The sequence below is a fragment of the Spea bombifrons genome, chromosome 3 (assembly GCF_027358695.1).
Source record: "Spea bombifrons isolate aSpeBom1 chromosome 3, aSpeBom1.2.pri, whole genome shotgun sequence".
NCBI lineage: Eukaryota > Metazoa > Chordata > Amphibia > Anura > Pelobatidae > Spea > Spea bombifrons.
Genome location: NC_071089.1, coordinates 88,336,405 through 88,351,908, shown reverse-complemented (window position 1 = coordinate 88,351,908; position 15,504 = coordinate 88,336,405). Strand labels below are relative to the sequence as shown.

Genomic DNA, 15,504 nt, shown 5'->3' with positions numbered 1-15,504 from the left:
ACCGGAGGTTCGTGAAACAGTCCAGAGTAGTGGAGATAGGGCACGATCAAAATAAATCAGGTAGAGGCGGCACACAAGTATTAAAGTATTAAAGTGTTAAATTTAAATCTAGGCCATTCAATGAGATGTACAGGTCAGTATTGTTAGAATAATAGTGCAAATTACATATAAATTATGATTAAATATTGAAAATAAGAACCACTCTTTAGATACTCGACTATATAAAATTACAATCTAATCATTCATCTCTTGTGTACTGAAAGGAGACAACATATTAGAAGTAAATTTACACAATGGGATAAATTCTATGAGTCATCTTTTTGGCGTTAATAAAGGTGTAAAAGCATGGTTTGTGATACATGTCTAAAATACTTTTGCACTTAGTTACAGGTAGACTGACTGGTAAAAATAGAATTAAAGAAATATGAGACAACCACAAAGTGATTCAACGGGGTATGCGGGGTATGCAGATGATTAGTGCAAATTCAACTGATTCATTGTATATAATGAAAAACTACACCTTGAAATTTTGAGAGGTCCAAATTACTTGTACACATCAAATAAAAATGTGATTAAAAAATTCTGGCTAAAATCACATCTGAGAATGAGATGGTGGCATGTAAAACATGTTATGATATTGATGTCATAATAAACAGAACATACCACATAAACAGACCGTTTGCATGCTTATTGAAATCAGTGCTGCAGTGCACCCTACTTACGCATCCATTGGCATTGCCACGAGAGTTATGCAAAAGCATATGCAATCTTTGTAGTTACATCATGGGGAAAATATCTTTCATCCAACTCTAAAGGTGATTAGAGCAAAATTACCTATTAGTAAATCTAAAAATGTAATCTTCAAGCTCAAGGAAAAAGTGCTAGGAAATTGCATTGATTCAACTGTATTGCAAAAACTAATTTAATGGAGTTCAGTCTTCAATGTTTGACTCTTTACATACAACATCTGCTTCGTGATGGTCAGTACTGTTGTTGGCTTTGTAACATAAAGGCTATAAAGAAGGCATTTGCTTCATTTGACTCCTTTTTAATGCTCAAAGAATGAGAGAATGGTAAGCAACTGCATAATTTATATATCACTCAAGGTCAAAACATCAACTGAATCTAAAACTCTTTGGATTCTTTCATGCTGATTTGGAAGTATTAAAAAAAAAAACTCTTTAAATACAACAAAACCTTTTCATAGGTGTCATGAAAGCTGAGTATTTCATTGTTTGTGCCTCAGGGTGTATTATCCATTAATTATGCCCTCACACTTTGTACTTTCTTCCATTAAGACTATGTACTTTAATTTAACCATTCTTTAATGTTACCTCTCCTGCTATTTGTTTAAAGATATGAGATGAAACTATTCCATCTAATTAAGGGCCATGCTGCTGCATTTTTGAATCATATTTGGCATAATAAAGGAGTATTAGTTGGTTTCTCTAATTGGCTCCATGGACTGCTACATTGTTTTGAAATCTTTAGTGTTACTTTACCATAAAAAAGAGAATGCATGTCAGAGCTAAACATTTATATATTAAATTGCTTCCCCCTGTGTATTTTCTGAAGACTGATGGCATCTTGCTCACTGGACTGGAAGAAGTTATTCAACATAAAACTAATAGCTTTTTAATTGTTTAATTAAAACAAAAAATAGGCACATCACCAATGTCATCTTAATAATACGCTAACAATGGAAATTCAATCATGATGTTTAGGGACGTATCAGAACAAATTGGGGCATATGTAATATTCATGAATCAATGCAGGGCTGGATTTATGTTCTAAATGGTTCAAGGCAGAGGAGAACTGACCCAATGGACATTCGAGCATGGGCCAAGGTCCTGCAAAGGTCTAGGGCCTGTCTGCCAATTGTGTACCCAGGGGGTGGTCTGCTCCTCCAGAGGTGGACTATACTGCCCACCGCTAGAGGTACAGGGAGATCATGGTGCACATATCCTGGTTCAGGAGGAGAACAGGAGGAGGATGAAGGAGAGGAAGAGAATCTACAGAAAAGGAAACATAGAAACCTGAAAGGTAGGGAGACATTGTAAAAGTGTGAGAAAGCTTGAGTAGATGTGTGAGTTCGAGTGTGATGGGAATTATGGTGTATCACCATAAGTGGCTCAGTATAAAGTCATATGAGTTATAGTGTACCACTGTCAATGTCTGCCTTGCAATATAGTGATGGGAGTTATGCTGTACCACTGTCAATCTCTGGCTCACTATATAGTTATGGGAGTTATGCTTTACCACGGTCAATGTCAGGCTCAGTAGGAGCTATGTTGTTCTACCATCAATGTCTGGCTCAGTATAAAATGATAGCAGTTATGCTGTACCACTGTTAATGTTTGTCTCAGTATAAAATGATGGCAGTTATGCTATACCACCGTCAATGTCTGGTTCAGTATAATATCATTTTATACTGAGCAACACATTGACAGTGGTACAGCATAACTACCATCATTATATACTTAGCATCATCAATGTCGGGGCTCAGTATAAAGTGATTGGAGTTATGTTGTGCCACCATCAATGCTGGCTTAATATATAGTTATGGGAGTTAAGGTGTATCACAGTCGATGTCTGGCTCAGTATATAGTAAAAGTAATTATGCTATATCACAATCAGTGCATGGCTAAGCATAAAGTGATGGGAGTTATGGTATACCACCATCAATATTTGCTCAGTATATACTGATGGGAATTATAATGTGCCACAGTCAGTGCCAGCTCAGCATAAAGTAATGGGTGTTATGTTTTTCCACCGTCAATGTCTGACACAGTATATAGTGATAAGAGTTTTGTTGTACCATAATCACTGCGTGGCAAGAAATATAGTGAACATAAATATAGCTGTGATGAAATAATTAATCAATTTACAGAAATTGAGTCTTCTTTAAGGCCTAAGGCCCAAAAAAGTAAGCCTTCTCACTTTGAAGGAGCCTACTTTTTCGGTGAAGCGTGTTGTAAACGTGGAGACTTGTTGACCCCAATATGCAACTAAAATAATTCTCCAGCTGTGATCTCATAGTCACTCAAACTATCCTCTGTTGGATAGTGTTAAAATGTCTTGGGAAGCTGCCAGATAATGTTGTGGGGAAAAAGGGGGGAAAAGGGGTTAAGTAATAAATAAGGGAGACGGAGAGAAGAAAGAAAGAGGGGAAAAAAAGAGAAAAATAAAAGTGGGGTGAGGGAGAGAGGAGAGAAAAGAAAGACCATTTAATGATGGCCACATGCACTATTACATTCTTCACAAACTATCTTACTTCAGAGATGTTTTCGGAAGAAAAAAACAAATCTGCTACTTTAAATTTCATTTAAATAGAGGGAAATGAGACTGACAATATTTTTACAGTACATTAAATGGGCATTATGATCAAGGGAATTGTACAAAGAGACAGAGACATGCTTTTTAATGCTTGAAAAGCTTTGAAAGGGAGATGTGTCAAGCTTTAGGCAACAGGTTTTAATAATGCAACAGTATGTCTCCAATTAGCACATAGATTTTAATTCTGTTGACTAAAACATGATATTAAAGTTAATACTTTAGTGGAAAGAACTTATTTGTCACATTTGGGGTTTTATATGAGATTGTTAACATAGAAAAATAATTGAAAATATATTACTGAAATGACAAATTGTGAGCATAACAGCTGGTTTTGATATTGCTATTATGCAGGTCTTACCCAGTTAAAAATGTCATTAGTATTATGATTTTATCCATGGCTTTTATGCTTATATAAATAAGTATAGTTTCGGCAGTGATTAGTAATTCTACATGCACACCAAATGATATTGTATTTCCAACAATACAGTGTTTATTAAGTAGTTCAATTAAGGCTTATTTGTGTTTGTATTATATTCTAATACAAACATCCCACTATAGCAAACAATATTACTTAAAAAACAGGCAGCACCTGTTTTTGATAATTGTATATTCAAAGCCCTGTTCTAGCTAAAAGACGCACCATATAAAGCTTGACATTTTAAAGAAGACATGAATGTTCTCAGAAACTTTCTCTTTTTAATATTTATTGTTTTTTATTCAAAGTGTTTCACATACAAATGAATCCAAGTTAACTTATTTTTCATTTTTTTGAACAGATATTGTATATTATAGTTTTACCAATAGTTATATTGATATTTAAATATAAGCCCACTGTGATTACATTTATATCCAACATATATCACTTTACAATAATAGATAAACCATTTAACAATCATCCCCTGGGGAAAGCACTATGAGGGATTATTGGAGTTGCTATATAAGTTATATTTACTTAGATCCAACCTGTGCTTAAATATACATCATCATTGTTTTATACTGTTTCACCTACATATGCTTTCCATAGTTGCCAGATTTTATGAAATATATCCAGGTTTTATAATAAAAACCTCTTTCCATTACGTATTGATACTGAACTTGATCGATAATTGTTCTCCAGCTACTAGAGAAACTTTCTTAAATACATGCCACACTATCCAGCTTCTTCCTCTGATCTCCTACAACCATACCTGGGATTGCCTGGTAAAGCACCGGTTCTCCGGGTCAAGACTCAAATCCTACGAGTCGCAGGAGGGGGGTCTTGACACGCCCCACTCCCTGCCTATTTTCCCTTTAAATAGGGAACTCCTACCGACGACACGGGACCACCCATTTGAGGGAAAACATCTTTGTATTACCGTATTTGCTCGATTATAAGACGAGGTTTTTTTCAGAGCAAATGCTCTGAAAAATAACCCTCGTCTTATAATCGAGGTCGTCTTCTAATCAGACCTCAAATAGAGGTCTGACTATTAGACTAAGATCCAGATCCCCCGCATCGCTGCAGGGGACCTGGATCCTCCTGTATGGTAACCTCAGCTGCTGCCGGCGTCTATCACCGAGCGCCGGCGAAAGTGCCGGCAGCAGCCGAGGTTGCATAAGCGCATACCTTCCCCGGATAGCCCGCCCACTGTGGGGAAGCAGAGCCGGTTGGGGAGATTCCTCCAGAAGACCGGAACCCGGCGGTACTGCGCTGTCCCTGCACAGACCTCTTCAATTTTCTGGAGGAGGCGGGGCCTAGCGGGGTCACACAGCGTCATGCTGTAATCCCGCGGGAGCTGCAGCAAGCGCCTGCTGAGGCATCACAGTGAAGTGCCTGAGTGGGTAGTTAAGTGTCTGGGTGGGTAGGTAAGTGTAAGTGTCTGGGTGGGTAGGTAATTGTAAGTGTCTGGGTGGGTAGGTAAGTGTCTGGGTGGGTAGGTAAGTGTCTGGGTGGGTAGGTAAGTGTCTGGGTGGGTAGGGAAGTGTAAGTGTCTCAGTGGGTAGGTAAGTGTCTGGGTGGGTAGGTAAGTGTAAGTGTCTCAGTTGGTAGGTAAGTGTCTGGGTGGGTAGGTAAGTGTCTGGGTGGGTAGTGTCTGAGTATGTAAGTGTCCCCCTATATGCCACTCTGTCCCATGATATGCCTTTTAACCCCCTATATGCCAGAGTGGCATATAGGGGGTTAAAAGGCATATCATGGGACAGAGTGGCATATAGGAGGGCATAAGGCATGCCTGGGGGCAGATGTGCAAAACTGGAGGGCAGGTTGGTAAATAAAAGGAAATTAAAAACAAACAAATAGTTTACATGAATTATTATTTATTTACTAGTAAAACTTTTTTCCTATGGGGTCGTCTTATAATCAGGCTTTTTCTTTTTTTCCTAAATTAATATTCAGATTTTGGGGGGTCGTCTTATAATCGGGGTCGTCTTATAATCGAGCAAATACGGTACTATTTTCTTTTCATTGAACAATTGGTGTTCTAATCTAACCAATTTTTTTTTCTTTCATTTAGATAAAAATTACTGGCCATTGACACAGAATTTCTCTTCACTGTTGGTACAACCTGTGGCTGTATCGCTTTTACAAAAGGTTTTTAGAATAGCTGACTCTACAAGCCAAACAAAATGTGTTCCACTTATGCTACCAGAAACAGGTAATAATTTAAATGTTGTACTAACTTTAAGTTAAGAAGCAGTTTTCCTTATTTTTGGTTTAACACAGCACTGTAATGCTTTTGTATAACATGGCATATTTTGCCCTTGTGAAAACAATGCTTCTAAGGACCATTCTGTTGTAATATTACATTATGTCTAATACTCCAGCCATCATATGCACATTTGTGCAGTGCTGCGTGGTCTCCTAAGTTTTTCGTTTTGTCCCATTTGCAAATGCATGGAGGGATTCTGCAGAATCTCTCACGTGTCTTTGCCTCTTTCCCCATGCTCCAGCTAAGTTCTGCATACATTTCCTTGCAAATGTCATACTCACCTCCAGTCAGTTTCAGCCATTTTGTGGAAAGGTCTCCCATTATTTCCTGCCACCGATTAGCTCTTCAAACAACGAAAGGCGAACTATGCAGGAGAGCACCTGCAGAAGCAGGTTTTTTTTCTGTGTCAGCTAAGTGCTTTATTTTTATTTTGGAAGAATGCATTTTATGGGGGGGGTCTGACCTGATTTTTGTGGCTTTGTAAGAATCACTGAATTTGTCTGTAAATTTGCATTTCTTATGAATCTGAATGCACAAGTCTAATTTTAAGTAACACACTTTACATTGTGCAAAACTTTGTGTGCATAATTTGCCAAAAGATTAAATTCCTATGCAAATTGTTTTTCAAACCAGTAAATGAAAACAGGGTAATTTTCTTTACTGAATATAGTGGGTTACAGAATACCACAGGAGTTATGAAAAAAAGTGTCTTATCTACTTAGAAATGTCAGTCACTATATTTATGAAACCTCTAATCAGTGCTTGTCTGTGAAATGGTATTTGTTATAACATTATACTGTTCTAATAATTTTCACCACATGGAAAATTATTGTCAAGTAAATGTTATACAATTATTTTTTTCATAATGCCCAACTTGGTGGTAAAAGAATAATACAATGCTACTGGTTTAACATAGTTGCCAATAGTTTCAGATGATTCCGTAAAGTTACTACACAACATTGGAGGTTCTTATCATGAGTGCATTACTCTCTCTCTCTCTCTCTCTCTCTCTCTCTCTATCTATATATCTATATATATAGATATATAGATATATATATATATATATCCTCCTAGGCCAAAAGTGGTGGAATGACTTTATTAACATTGTTGGACAACTATGATTGAATTGGCTTAGCTACCACTACTAGAATTGAAGCCATAGGCAGTTTCAGCATATGCCTCCAGCATATACATTATGTTTTCTTCCCCTCAGCAGAGGTCTATTTTGTACTCTTTAATTTCATCTAGGCTTTGTGTTAAGAAAACATCTGTAATGTTTCTAGCTCTGAGCCCTCGGGCATTCATTCTCTAGATAAAAAAAATACTTTATTTTTAAAAGAAAACAACAAATCAACAGAGTAATGATGTGAGCAGACAAGAATTAGAGTGAAACATTGTAAATTAGATATAAGTTGATGGATGGTTTTGATTCTGTATAAATAAATGAACACAAAAAAATACTTATCTCATGTATTTCTTCTTGTTATATTTTTGAAACACTGGATGAATTTGTTTTCCATAAATACACATTTTCAGTTTTGATTTGTTATGCATTTTATTATTGTGAAAATGCTTTTCTATTTGTATATTTATTCCTGTAGTGCTTCTTTTCTGTATTTTTAATTTTTGTTTAATGAATTCAGAATGGAAGACATTCTCAATGGCTCTGTGGCTTTTGCAATTTCTAAATTAACATGTCCAGCCTCTGTTACTGCTTGCAGCAAAACCCTAGGCGGGATATGTAAATCTTTGACTGGGCCTTCATTCTGTTCCAAATTGAATGAGTCTGGTAAACATACTCAGGAACATGTACACACACAAAGCATACATAAACATGCTTTAAAGCATCACAGCACAAATATTAGATATTGAGGGATCTTGGAATGTGATCTCAAGAATCCAAACTGTTACACATAAGCCGTTGAGGATGAGTATATAATGTGCCTCAACACGTATGCAGTGCAATGTACTAAGTGACGAACGATAAATTGTTTATCACAAAGTACAGATTATTGCAACAAAATCGATTTAATGGAAATGTATTTCAATGGATTTTTATATTTGCCTTTAGCACATGATACCAAAGGAAAATGTAATTCTGACCATATTTGTCGACACTTGAGGGAATTTGATTTGAACATGAACACGCTTGTTTCTTTTTTAAATATTGTCACCTAACATTATTTAAATGAAACAGATTTCTAATTATTAGTACATTATCATGTCCATGACTAATTATTTTCTGTACTTGAACGTGATTATTGTAAGCTTTATCAATAACCATTTTAGGATTTAGTATGCATTAATTTCTTTTTATTTTTTCCATTTTGTAAAAGAATACAGTAAAGTCCATCTTAAGATTCAGTCGGCACCCACATACAAGGACATAACAAATGTATTTGGATTCTTGAGAGGAGCAGTTCTCCCAGGCAAGTTGACATTTATACTTCTCTAAAATAAAGATATATATTTCTTGAACATTGAAAATGTTGTGTCTGGTAAACCAAACCTGTCTGACAAGCATGAGAATGATTAAAAACAGTATGTAGGTTTCATGAGCATATCACTATATATACTATGTAGGGCTGTAATTTAGATTCCCGTTTGTCCAGGGCGTGATGGGAATCTGAAATGGGAATCTGAATTTAGTATCATTATTGTGGTTGTTATATTTATAAGTGTGTATGTTACGTTAATTGTTATTGATTAGCTAAGGCTCACACCCTGAACAAGTGACAGTCTGAATTTATTATATATCATAATTGTGGTTGATATATGTAGAAGTATGTATGTTACTTTAACTGCTAACGGTTTACAATCTTGACTGTCTTGTGTTTTGTTATATAACTGCACTGTTTGTACACAACTGTTTATAGCTTGAAAAAGATCCTGTAGTTGGATCTAAACTTTTCCACATGATGGAATAAAAACGTCAATTTACTGAGTGCTGGGCTATATTGTTTTATTTAAATGTTGTTTTAGATTGGGTGGAGTCCTGCTGGGGCAACAAGAATGTGATTGTTGCCTAACACGAGGATTGTTTCTGCTGGCCAGCTAAAAGAAATACTGGGGCCTACCTGAAATAGTTGAACTGCAACCCTTGGTCGTAATAGTTGCCATAACAAAATGACTCCCAGGGAGCAGGAGGAGAACAGGGCTAGGGTTGCCACATGGTAACAGGACCGCAATAGGTAGTCTATAGCAGGATGAGGTCTGCAACGGGTTAACAGGTATCAGATCCGTGGTCGAACACCCCTAGGTCAGCAATGGGTGGCTAGGTATCAAGTGCATGGTTGTGTAACAAGTCGAGGTCAGCAACGGGTTAACCATATAATGGACAGGTTCCCGAGCATAACACAGAAGAAGTTGTCCAGATATGGTAACCGGGTCAAAAAACATATATATATAGGTTAGGGGAAAACCACTGGAACTGGAAAACACACTTAGTTGCAGTGACTAGCACTAGAGACAACTGAGCACCTAACTGAGGTGTCAGCATCTTATTTAGTGTCCCAAGCCTCCCGCTGACATTGGTGTGCGGGTTCCTTTAAGAGATACTGCAGGCAGGCCAGATGGTGGACAAAGTTGGATGGCTTCGGAATGCTGGATTATCCTCACTCGACAAGCAGACTCCACAGGAACCAGAGTTTTCTATTGAAATCATCAAGGATGAATTTGTTGTATCTGGAGTCTTTGAATGGATTTATAGAATCTGAAACCACAGAGGATGTCCCTACGTTCCTAGTTAAGGATATGAAGCTACATCCTAAATCAGGGCTAGTGACTCAATGTCCAAAGATAGTCTAGAATTAAGGGGGCTGTATATGCTGCCGGACTCCTGTGATGATGCGAAGGAGTAGTGAACTACGAGTCCTTGTGGAGCCAGAGTGGGTTAACTATGTTTCTGTTTTATATATTTATTACAAGTCCAATTACTATATTTGCTCTACATAACTTCATGTATATACAGTATAATATCTTGTAGGGTTGTTACCGCATAGGCCTAGCGAGGTACATTGCCATAGCTAAAGTTTGAGGGGAATATAAATATAATTTGAAGAAGGCTGTTTATCACAACTTATTGGACTGTTAGATGTAACCCAAAAAGTGTTGAATAGGTGGTATCTAGTCCGTGCAAGGGTGGGACCAATGTTCCTAGGAGCAATACCTGTGTGTTGGACATGTGCTCATTTGACAGAGGCAATGTTCAATGTTTGGTTATGTTAAAGTAATATTCATCCATTTTGGCTGGAGGTCTTGTATTAATTAATAAATTGCTAACAATGCCACACACAAAACTAGCATTTCTGGATATATTGTCAAAATGAATTGGAAGGGCTGTTAGAAAGTTAATCATGCACAGCAGCAGCAAAAATCACTGATTGTGAAAACATCCATAGTACCAACCAAGCAGCAGTTAATCTCCTTGGTAAATAAGAATTACAAATTTGAATACACAGCTCACTGGGCTTGAAAGCCATGATAAAGTTTGTGCAATGTGGTGGCTGGGTGTGAGGCACTAATTAAATAGCAATTAAAGTCCACTGGATAAGCAGGAGCTTGGGTCCCAACAGTTTTGGTGGGGATTCATAGTCAACACAATAATGACAACATTGTTTTTTTTTTTCTATTTTTATGTTTTTTTCTATTATAGTACGGTTATAGATATTTTTTTATTTGTGACTCTGTTAAAATAGTTAAGTCAAGGGATTCAACAGCAGCCACTGAAAACATAAAACATTTTTGGACAACAATAAAGCTGTGTGAACTTTAATGCATATGATAGTTGTGTGTTCCTTTGAACTTTTTTTCCTGTTTTGCAAATGCATGGCAAATTCTACATAATCCCTCATATGCATTTGCCCTTTTCCACATCCCGAGCTAAATGGAGATGTGTCCGACTGAACAAATACAGTTAGGTCTGTAAATATGTGGAAACTCAAGTTCACATCCAAATTAGAGGAAGAGTTTAGGACGTGCAGCTTTTTTTCAAGGGACCAAAAGTAATTGGACTGGCTGTTTTATGGACAGGTGTGGGATATTCCTTTGTTATTTCTTTATCAGTTAAGCAGGTAAAAAGTCCAGTTGATTCATGGTGTGACATTCACATTTGGAAGCTGTTGCTGTAAACCCACAACATGAAGTCAAAAGAGCTCACAATGCAAAGGAAACCGGACATCCTTAGGCTGGGAAAAAAAAAAAAAAATCCATAGCAGATAGCAGGAACATTGTGAGTGGCCAAATCAACAGTGCCTTCTGAGAAAAACCGCTGGTGAGCGGTGCAACACAAAAAGGCTGAGACGTCCACAGAAGACAACAGTGATGGATGATCATAGTATTGTTTCCATGGTAAAGAAAAACCCCTTCACTTAACATCTAGCCAAGTGAAGAACACTCTCCAGGAGGCAGGCATATCATTATCCAACTCTATCATTCTATCTATCAAGAATGGAAAGGCCAGATTAGCCATTTTTTGGACAGATGAAACTAATTTAAGACAAAATTTAAGACAGAAAGAGCCACAAACAAACAAAAACTGAATTTAGAGACAGTAAAGGCCTAGCAAAGCATCACAAAGGGAGAAACCCATCATTTGGTGATGTCCATGCATTCCAAACCTCAAGCAGTCATTGCCTGCAAAGGATTCTCAACAGATTAAAAATGAACATTTTGTTTATGATTGTGTTGACTTGTCCAATTACATTTGAGCCCCTGAAATAAGGGGACTGAGTATGAAAATGGTTGCAATTCGTAAAATTTTTTTTGTTCAACCAGATTTGAAGTCTGCACTTCAACTGCTTCTGGGTTGTTTGACTTCAAATCCATTGTGGTGGCATACAGAGCCAAATTGTCCAAACATTTGGAGACCTAACTGTATCTCCCTACATACCTCCAGTACTGACTCTACAAATGCTACATGCAGGGGTTTGTTCAAAGCAAAGGACACGTGTGTGGAAAGTGCTGCCATTGATTTCACAAGCTATTGTTTTGGCAAAATACATATAGAAGAGGCCTGGTCCTTAAAGGGTTAAAATATGCATTCTACTATAGTTGGGAGTATCAAGGGCATAAAGCTGTATCCTCAAATCAGTGAGATTTCGTCAGTTCGTCAATTTATGCATTATATAGGATCTTAGAAAGATCAGACCTTTCTTCCTGAAGGGACTTGCTGGTGTTGGCCCTTCATAATGAATAGTCAAGTGAGACTACTTTTACCCATGCTTGGGAACTCTCTGGGTTTGGCCAAGAGAACTCTGGGAGAATCGCTGCTTCTCAGGTTCTCCAAGTCAACACTCAAATTATTCGGGTCGCAGGAGTGAGGTCCTGACGCGCCCCCCCACAATTTCTCCTTTAAATGGGGGTGTGCCCATTGATGTCAGCTGGACCGCCCCAGACGTCAATAGGCTTTGAGTTTGCTGGAGCCCATAAGCTCTCAGGTGTGCTCTTAACCTTACAAAAGGCTGCCTCAACAATAATGAGCAATTTATGATTGATAGATAGGTAACAATAGTTATGACGGCTGTTCCCATAGCATACACATACGGTTCTTGCTAATGTTGTTGTAGACTTTAAACTTTTCCTCAATTATTTTTGTTCAATACTTGATGTCAATGTTGTTTTAAATATGTGTAAGTGTAAAACATATTGAATATTCTGAGAAGCTATCTTCTAGCTGTACTGAAAGTCTGTATGCTTCACTAAATGTTCTAAACTTTTGGAAAACAATTAATTTTCCTTAATGCATGCATTCGAAAACAAAGAATCTACTTAACTTTATTGCTTTTAATCTATCCTGTTTTTGAACTTCATTTTCCTTTATTTATTTCCTGTTTATTTCTCTTTTTTAATCCAGATGCCTCTTTCTACTGCATACTAAACAAAAAGTTTCTCTCATCAAACTATTTGTAGATGACCTAAAAGTATTTGTATTTATTTAGCTGTTGATACAAACTAACACAATAACACTGAGCTGCTAAATGTTAAAATCCAAGAAAATGTTTAAAAACGTTCACTTTCAAATTGTTGAAGTAATGGAGCAATTAATTGAGATGCCAAACGCTACAGCTAAGAGTCATAACAGTAAACACATGTCAGAAGTTTTATTACCATGAGATCATATAAAAAGGGGGAAAAAACAAAGACTGAGTTCCATTAAGACCTTCTTTATTGCAATTGCACTAAAGTTAATTTGTAATGAGAAGATTCTTTCTAATTTCAGTATTTGCCAGGAGATAAGACCTTATGCCATTGGGTTAGGAACATCAAGAATAGACAAAGTTTTAAAGTCACAGGCAGAAAACATGCCATGTTGCAACTAGCTGGTCAAGTAAGGATTTAGACAATACAACAAATAAATAAACCATACTGTAGTTGACGTACTTTGATATTTATCCAGTATGATACAGTGGTAAACATGGGAATTTATTGACCCCTCGATGTTGGCAAGCTGCCCAGGCCCTGAGACAGCAAAGCAGCCCTGGATGACAATGCTTCCTCCCCAATACTTCACCATTGGGATGATGTTTTCATGTGGGTATGCAGTGTCCTTTTTTGTTCTCAAACAATTAAACCTTAGCTTCATTAGTCCACAAAACATTTTCCCAGTATCAAGTATCAAGGAGCTCTTTGGAAAACTTCAGGTAACCAGGGATGTTAAATTGTATAGCAGCGGCTTCCTATGTGGTGTTGTGCCATGGACTGCCTGTTTTGCTTATGGTAGACTTATGAACAGAGATGTTAAGCAGTTCCAATGATTCCTTCAAGCTTTTAGTGTTCTATTTTATCTCATTGAGCATTCTACATTGAGCCCTTGGAGTCATCTTGGCTGGTGCTCACTAGTACTACACCAGATTGTTGGAGCTATATGAATAAAAATGTTAATAATGATATTAATAATAACATATGGATGTTTCAGCCCTACTTGCAGGAGTAGCGACAGGTTTTGGGCCATTTTAATGAAGCGTAAAGTTGGCTTTGCACACATACTAAATCATGGACCTCATGTTCAAACAAATCATTTTCACTTCTGTTGCTCCATTTACACACTGTTTGCTGTTGATGTTCAAACAACTTATATCTAACACTAAAAAAGTATGTGTTATGATACATCAAATCAAAACAGAGTATGGCGAATCACAGATAATGTATGTACCTGTGTTTTATTTCACAAACACAGTCCACAAATGACTTTGTTCATATGTATTTGAATTACATCTTTTATGATGTTTTCTTTTTCTAGACAGGTATATCATACTGGGTACTCCTCATAAAAGTGCATATGGGGAAAGAATCCAAGAGTGGGCCAGTGGTGCTGCAATTATGACATCAATTATTGAATCCATAATGTTAAAAGTCAAGGAAGGATGGAGACCTCATAGGACAATCCTTTTCTGCTCATGGGGTGGCTCGCCATTTGGTAATATTGGATCTTACAAATGGGCAGAGGTAAAAACCTAAAATTACATATGAAGAAATGTACTTTTGTCAACTGAGTAAACTGTATGTGCGCTAACATGAATTAAGCAAAATGATTGTTACATCAAACAATGTAGTTTAACACAATTTTCCAAAAAGGATGTTTGTCTTTGAATTTGAACTCCGGAAGAACAATTTGTATACTCACCAGATTATTTGCTTATTATAAAAATGTATTTAGAGATGTGCTGATCTCATTTTAAAATACTTTTTATTTTTTTTATTCAGTGCATAATGGACATTAGTTAATGGGAGTTAAATAATTATAAATTAAAAGCAGAGTTTTCCAGTGTTTCCAAATGTAATACATTTGAAAAATATTATTATTATAGATTTCATATATTAGACATTAACACAAAAGGCTAGATATTAGCACAAAAAAACAAAAGTAAAGAGTGAAAACTGAAGACAAGTGTAGGGATAATATACTGCAAATTTGCTCAAGGTCTAGTCAAATCAGACAATAGCTTCTTCATATAGTTAGTCAGTTAAAAAAAATGCATTTATAGACAATAGTATGAACGTGTTTTTTCGGTTCTTTAGAAAAGAAGAAATTGCTTTAGCAATGACTGTGCTTGATGTCTTCCTTGTATCAAAAACATTTTAGAATCCATTCAGTTTACTGAACACATTTTAATTTATTGGCACTGTAGGCTTTTAATGCCGATAGGATCTATCCAGATAGGATAGGACCTATTGATTTTTCTTGCACCTATAGGTAAGCGTAACATACTACACTTGAATATTGGTCACTAGCCTTCTACACAAATTAATATGCATGTTCATGTTTGTGCCAGGAATTTAAAAGAATATTGGAGAACAATGCAGTGGCATATATTGGACTTCAAAATCCTATACGTGGAAAAAGCAGTCTTCGATCTATCGCTTCACCCTCTCTACTGCAGTTAGTGACAGACGTTATTAAAAAGGTACTAAACTATAACACTAAATATTGTCACTGAGCCATGTAAAACGAAAATGCTGCATTAACATAAATATCTCGCAA

General features: G+C 36.7%; 2 protein-coding genes across 2 annotated transcripts in view; both read left to right on the top strand.

The window, feature by feature from the left end:
* Nucleotides 1–9,739, top strand: part of LOC128484065 (inactive N-acetylated-alpha-linked acidic dipeptidase-like protein 2) — a 156,641-nt gene extending 146,902 nt beyond the window's left edge. Inside the window, exons 6-8 of the mRNA XM_053460383.1 lie at nucleotides 5,829–5,969; nucleotides 8,360–8,452; nucleotides 9,576–9,739. Of these exons, the coding sequence (XP_053316358.1) occupies nucleotides 5,829–5,969; nucleotides 8,360–8,452; nucleotides 9,576–9,739 (398 nt within the window). The remainder of the gene's footprint in view (nucleotides 1–5,828; nucleotides 5,970–8,359; nucleotides 8,453–9,575) is intronic.
* A 4,535-nt stretch (nucleotides 9,740–14,274) lies between these two features.
* The window catches only part of NAALADL2 (N-acetylated alpha-linked acidic dipeptidase like 2), a 65,678-nt gene continuing 64,448 nt past the window's right edge, over nucleotides 14,275–15,504 (top strand). The window contains exons 1-2 of the mRNA XM_053459455.1: nucleotides 14,275–14,468; nucleotides 15,296–15,427. Of these exons, the coding sequence (XP_053315430.1) occupies nucleotides 14,343–14,468; nucleotides 15,296–15,427 (258 nt within the window). The 5' untranslated portion in view covers nucleotides 14,275–14,342. The remainder of the gene's footprint in view (nucleotides 14,469–15,295; nucleotides 15,428–15,504) is intronic.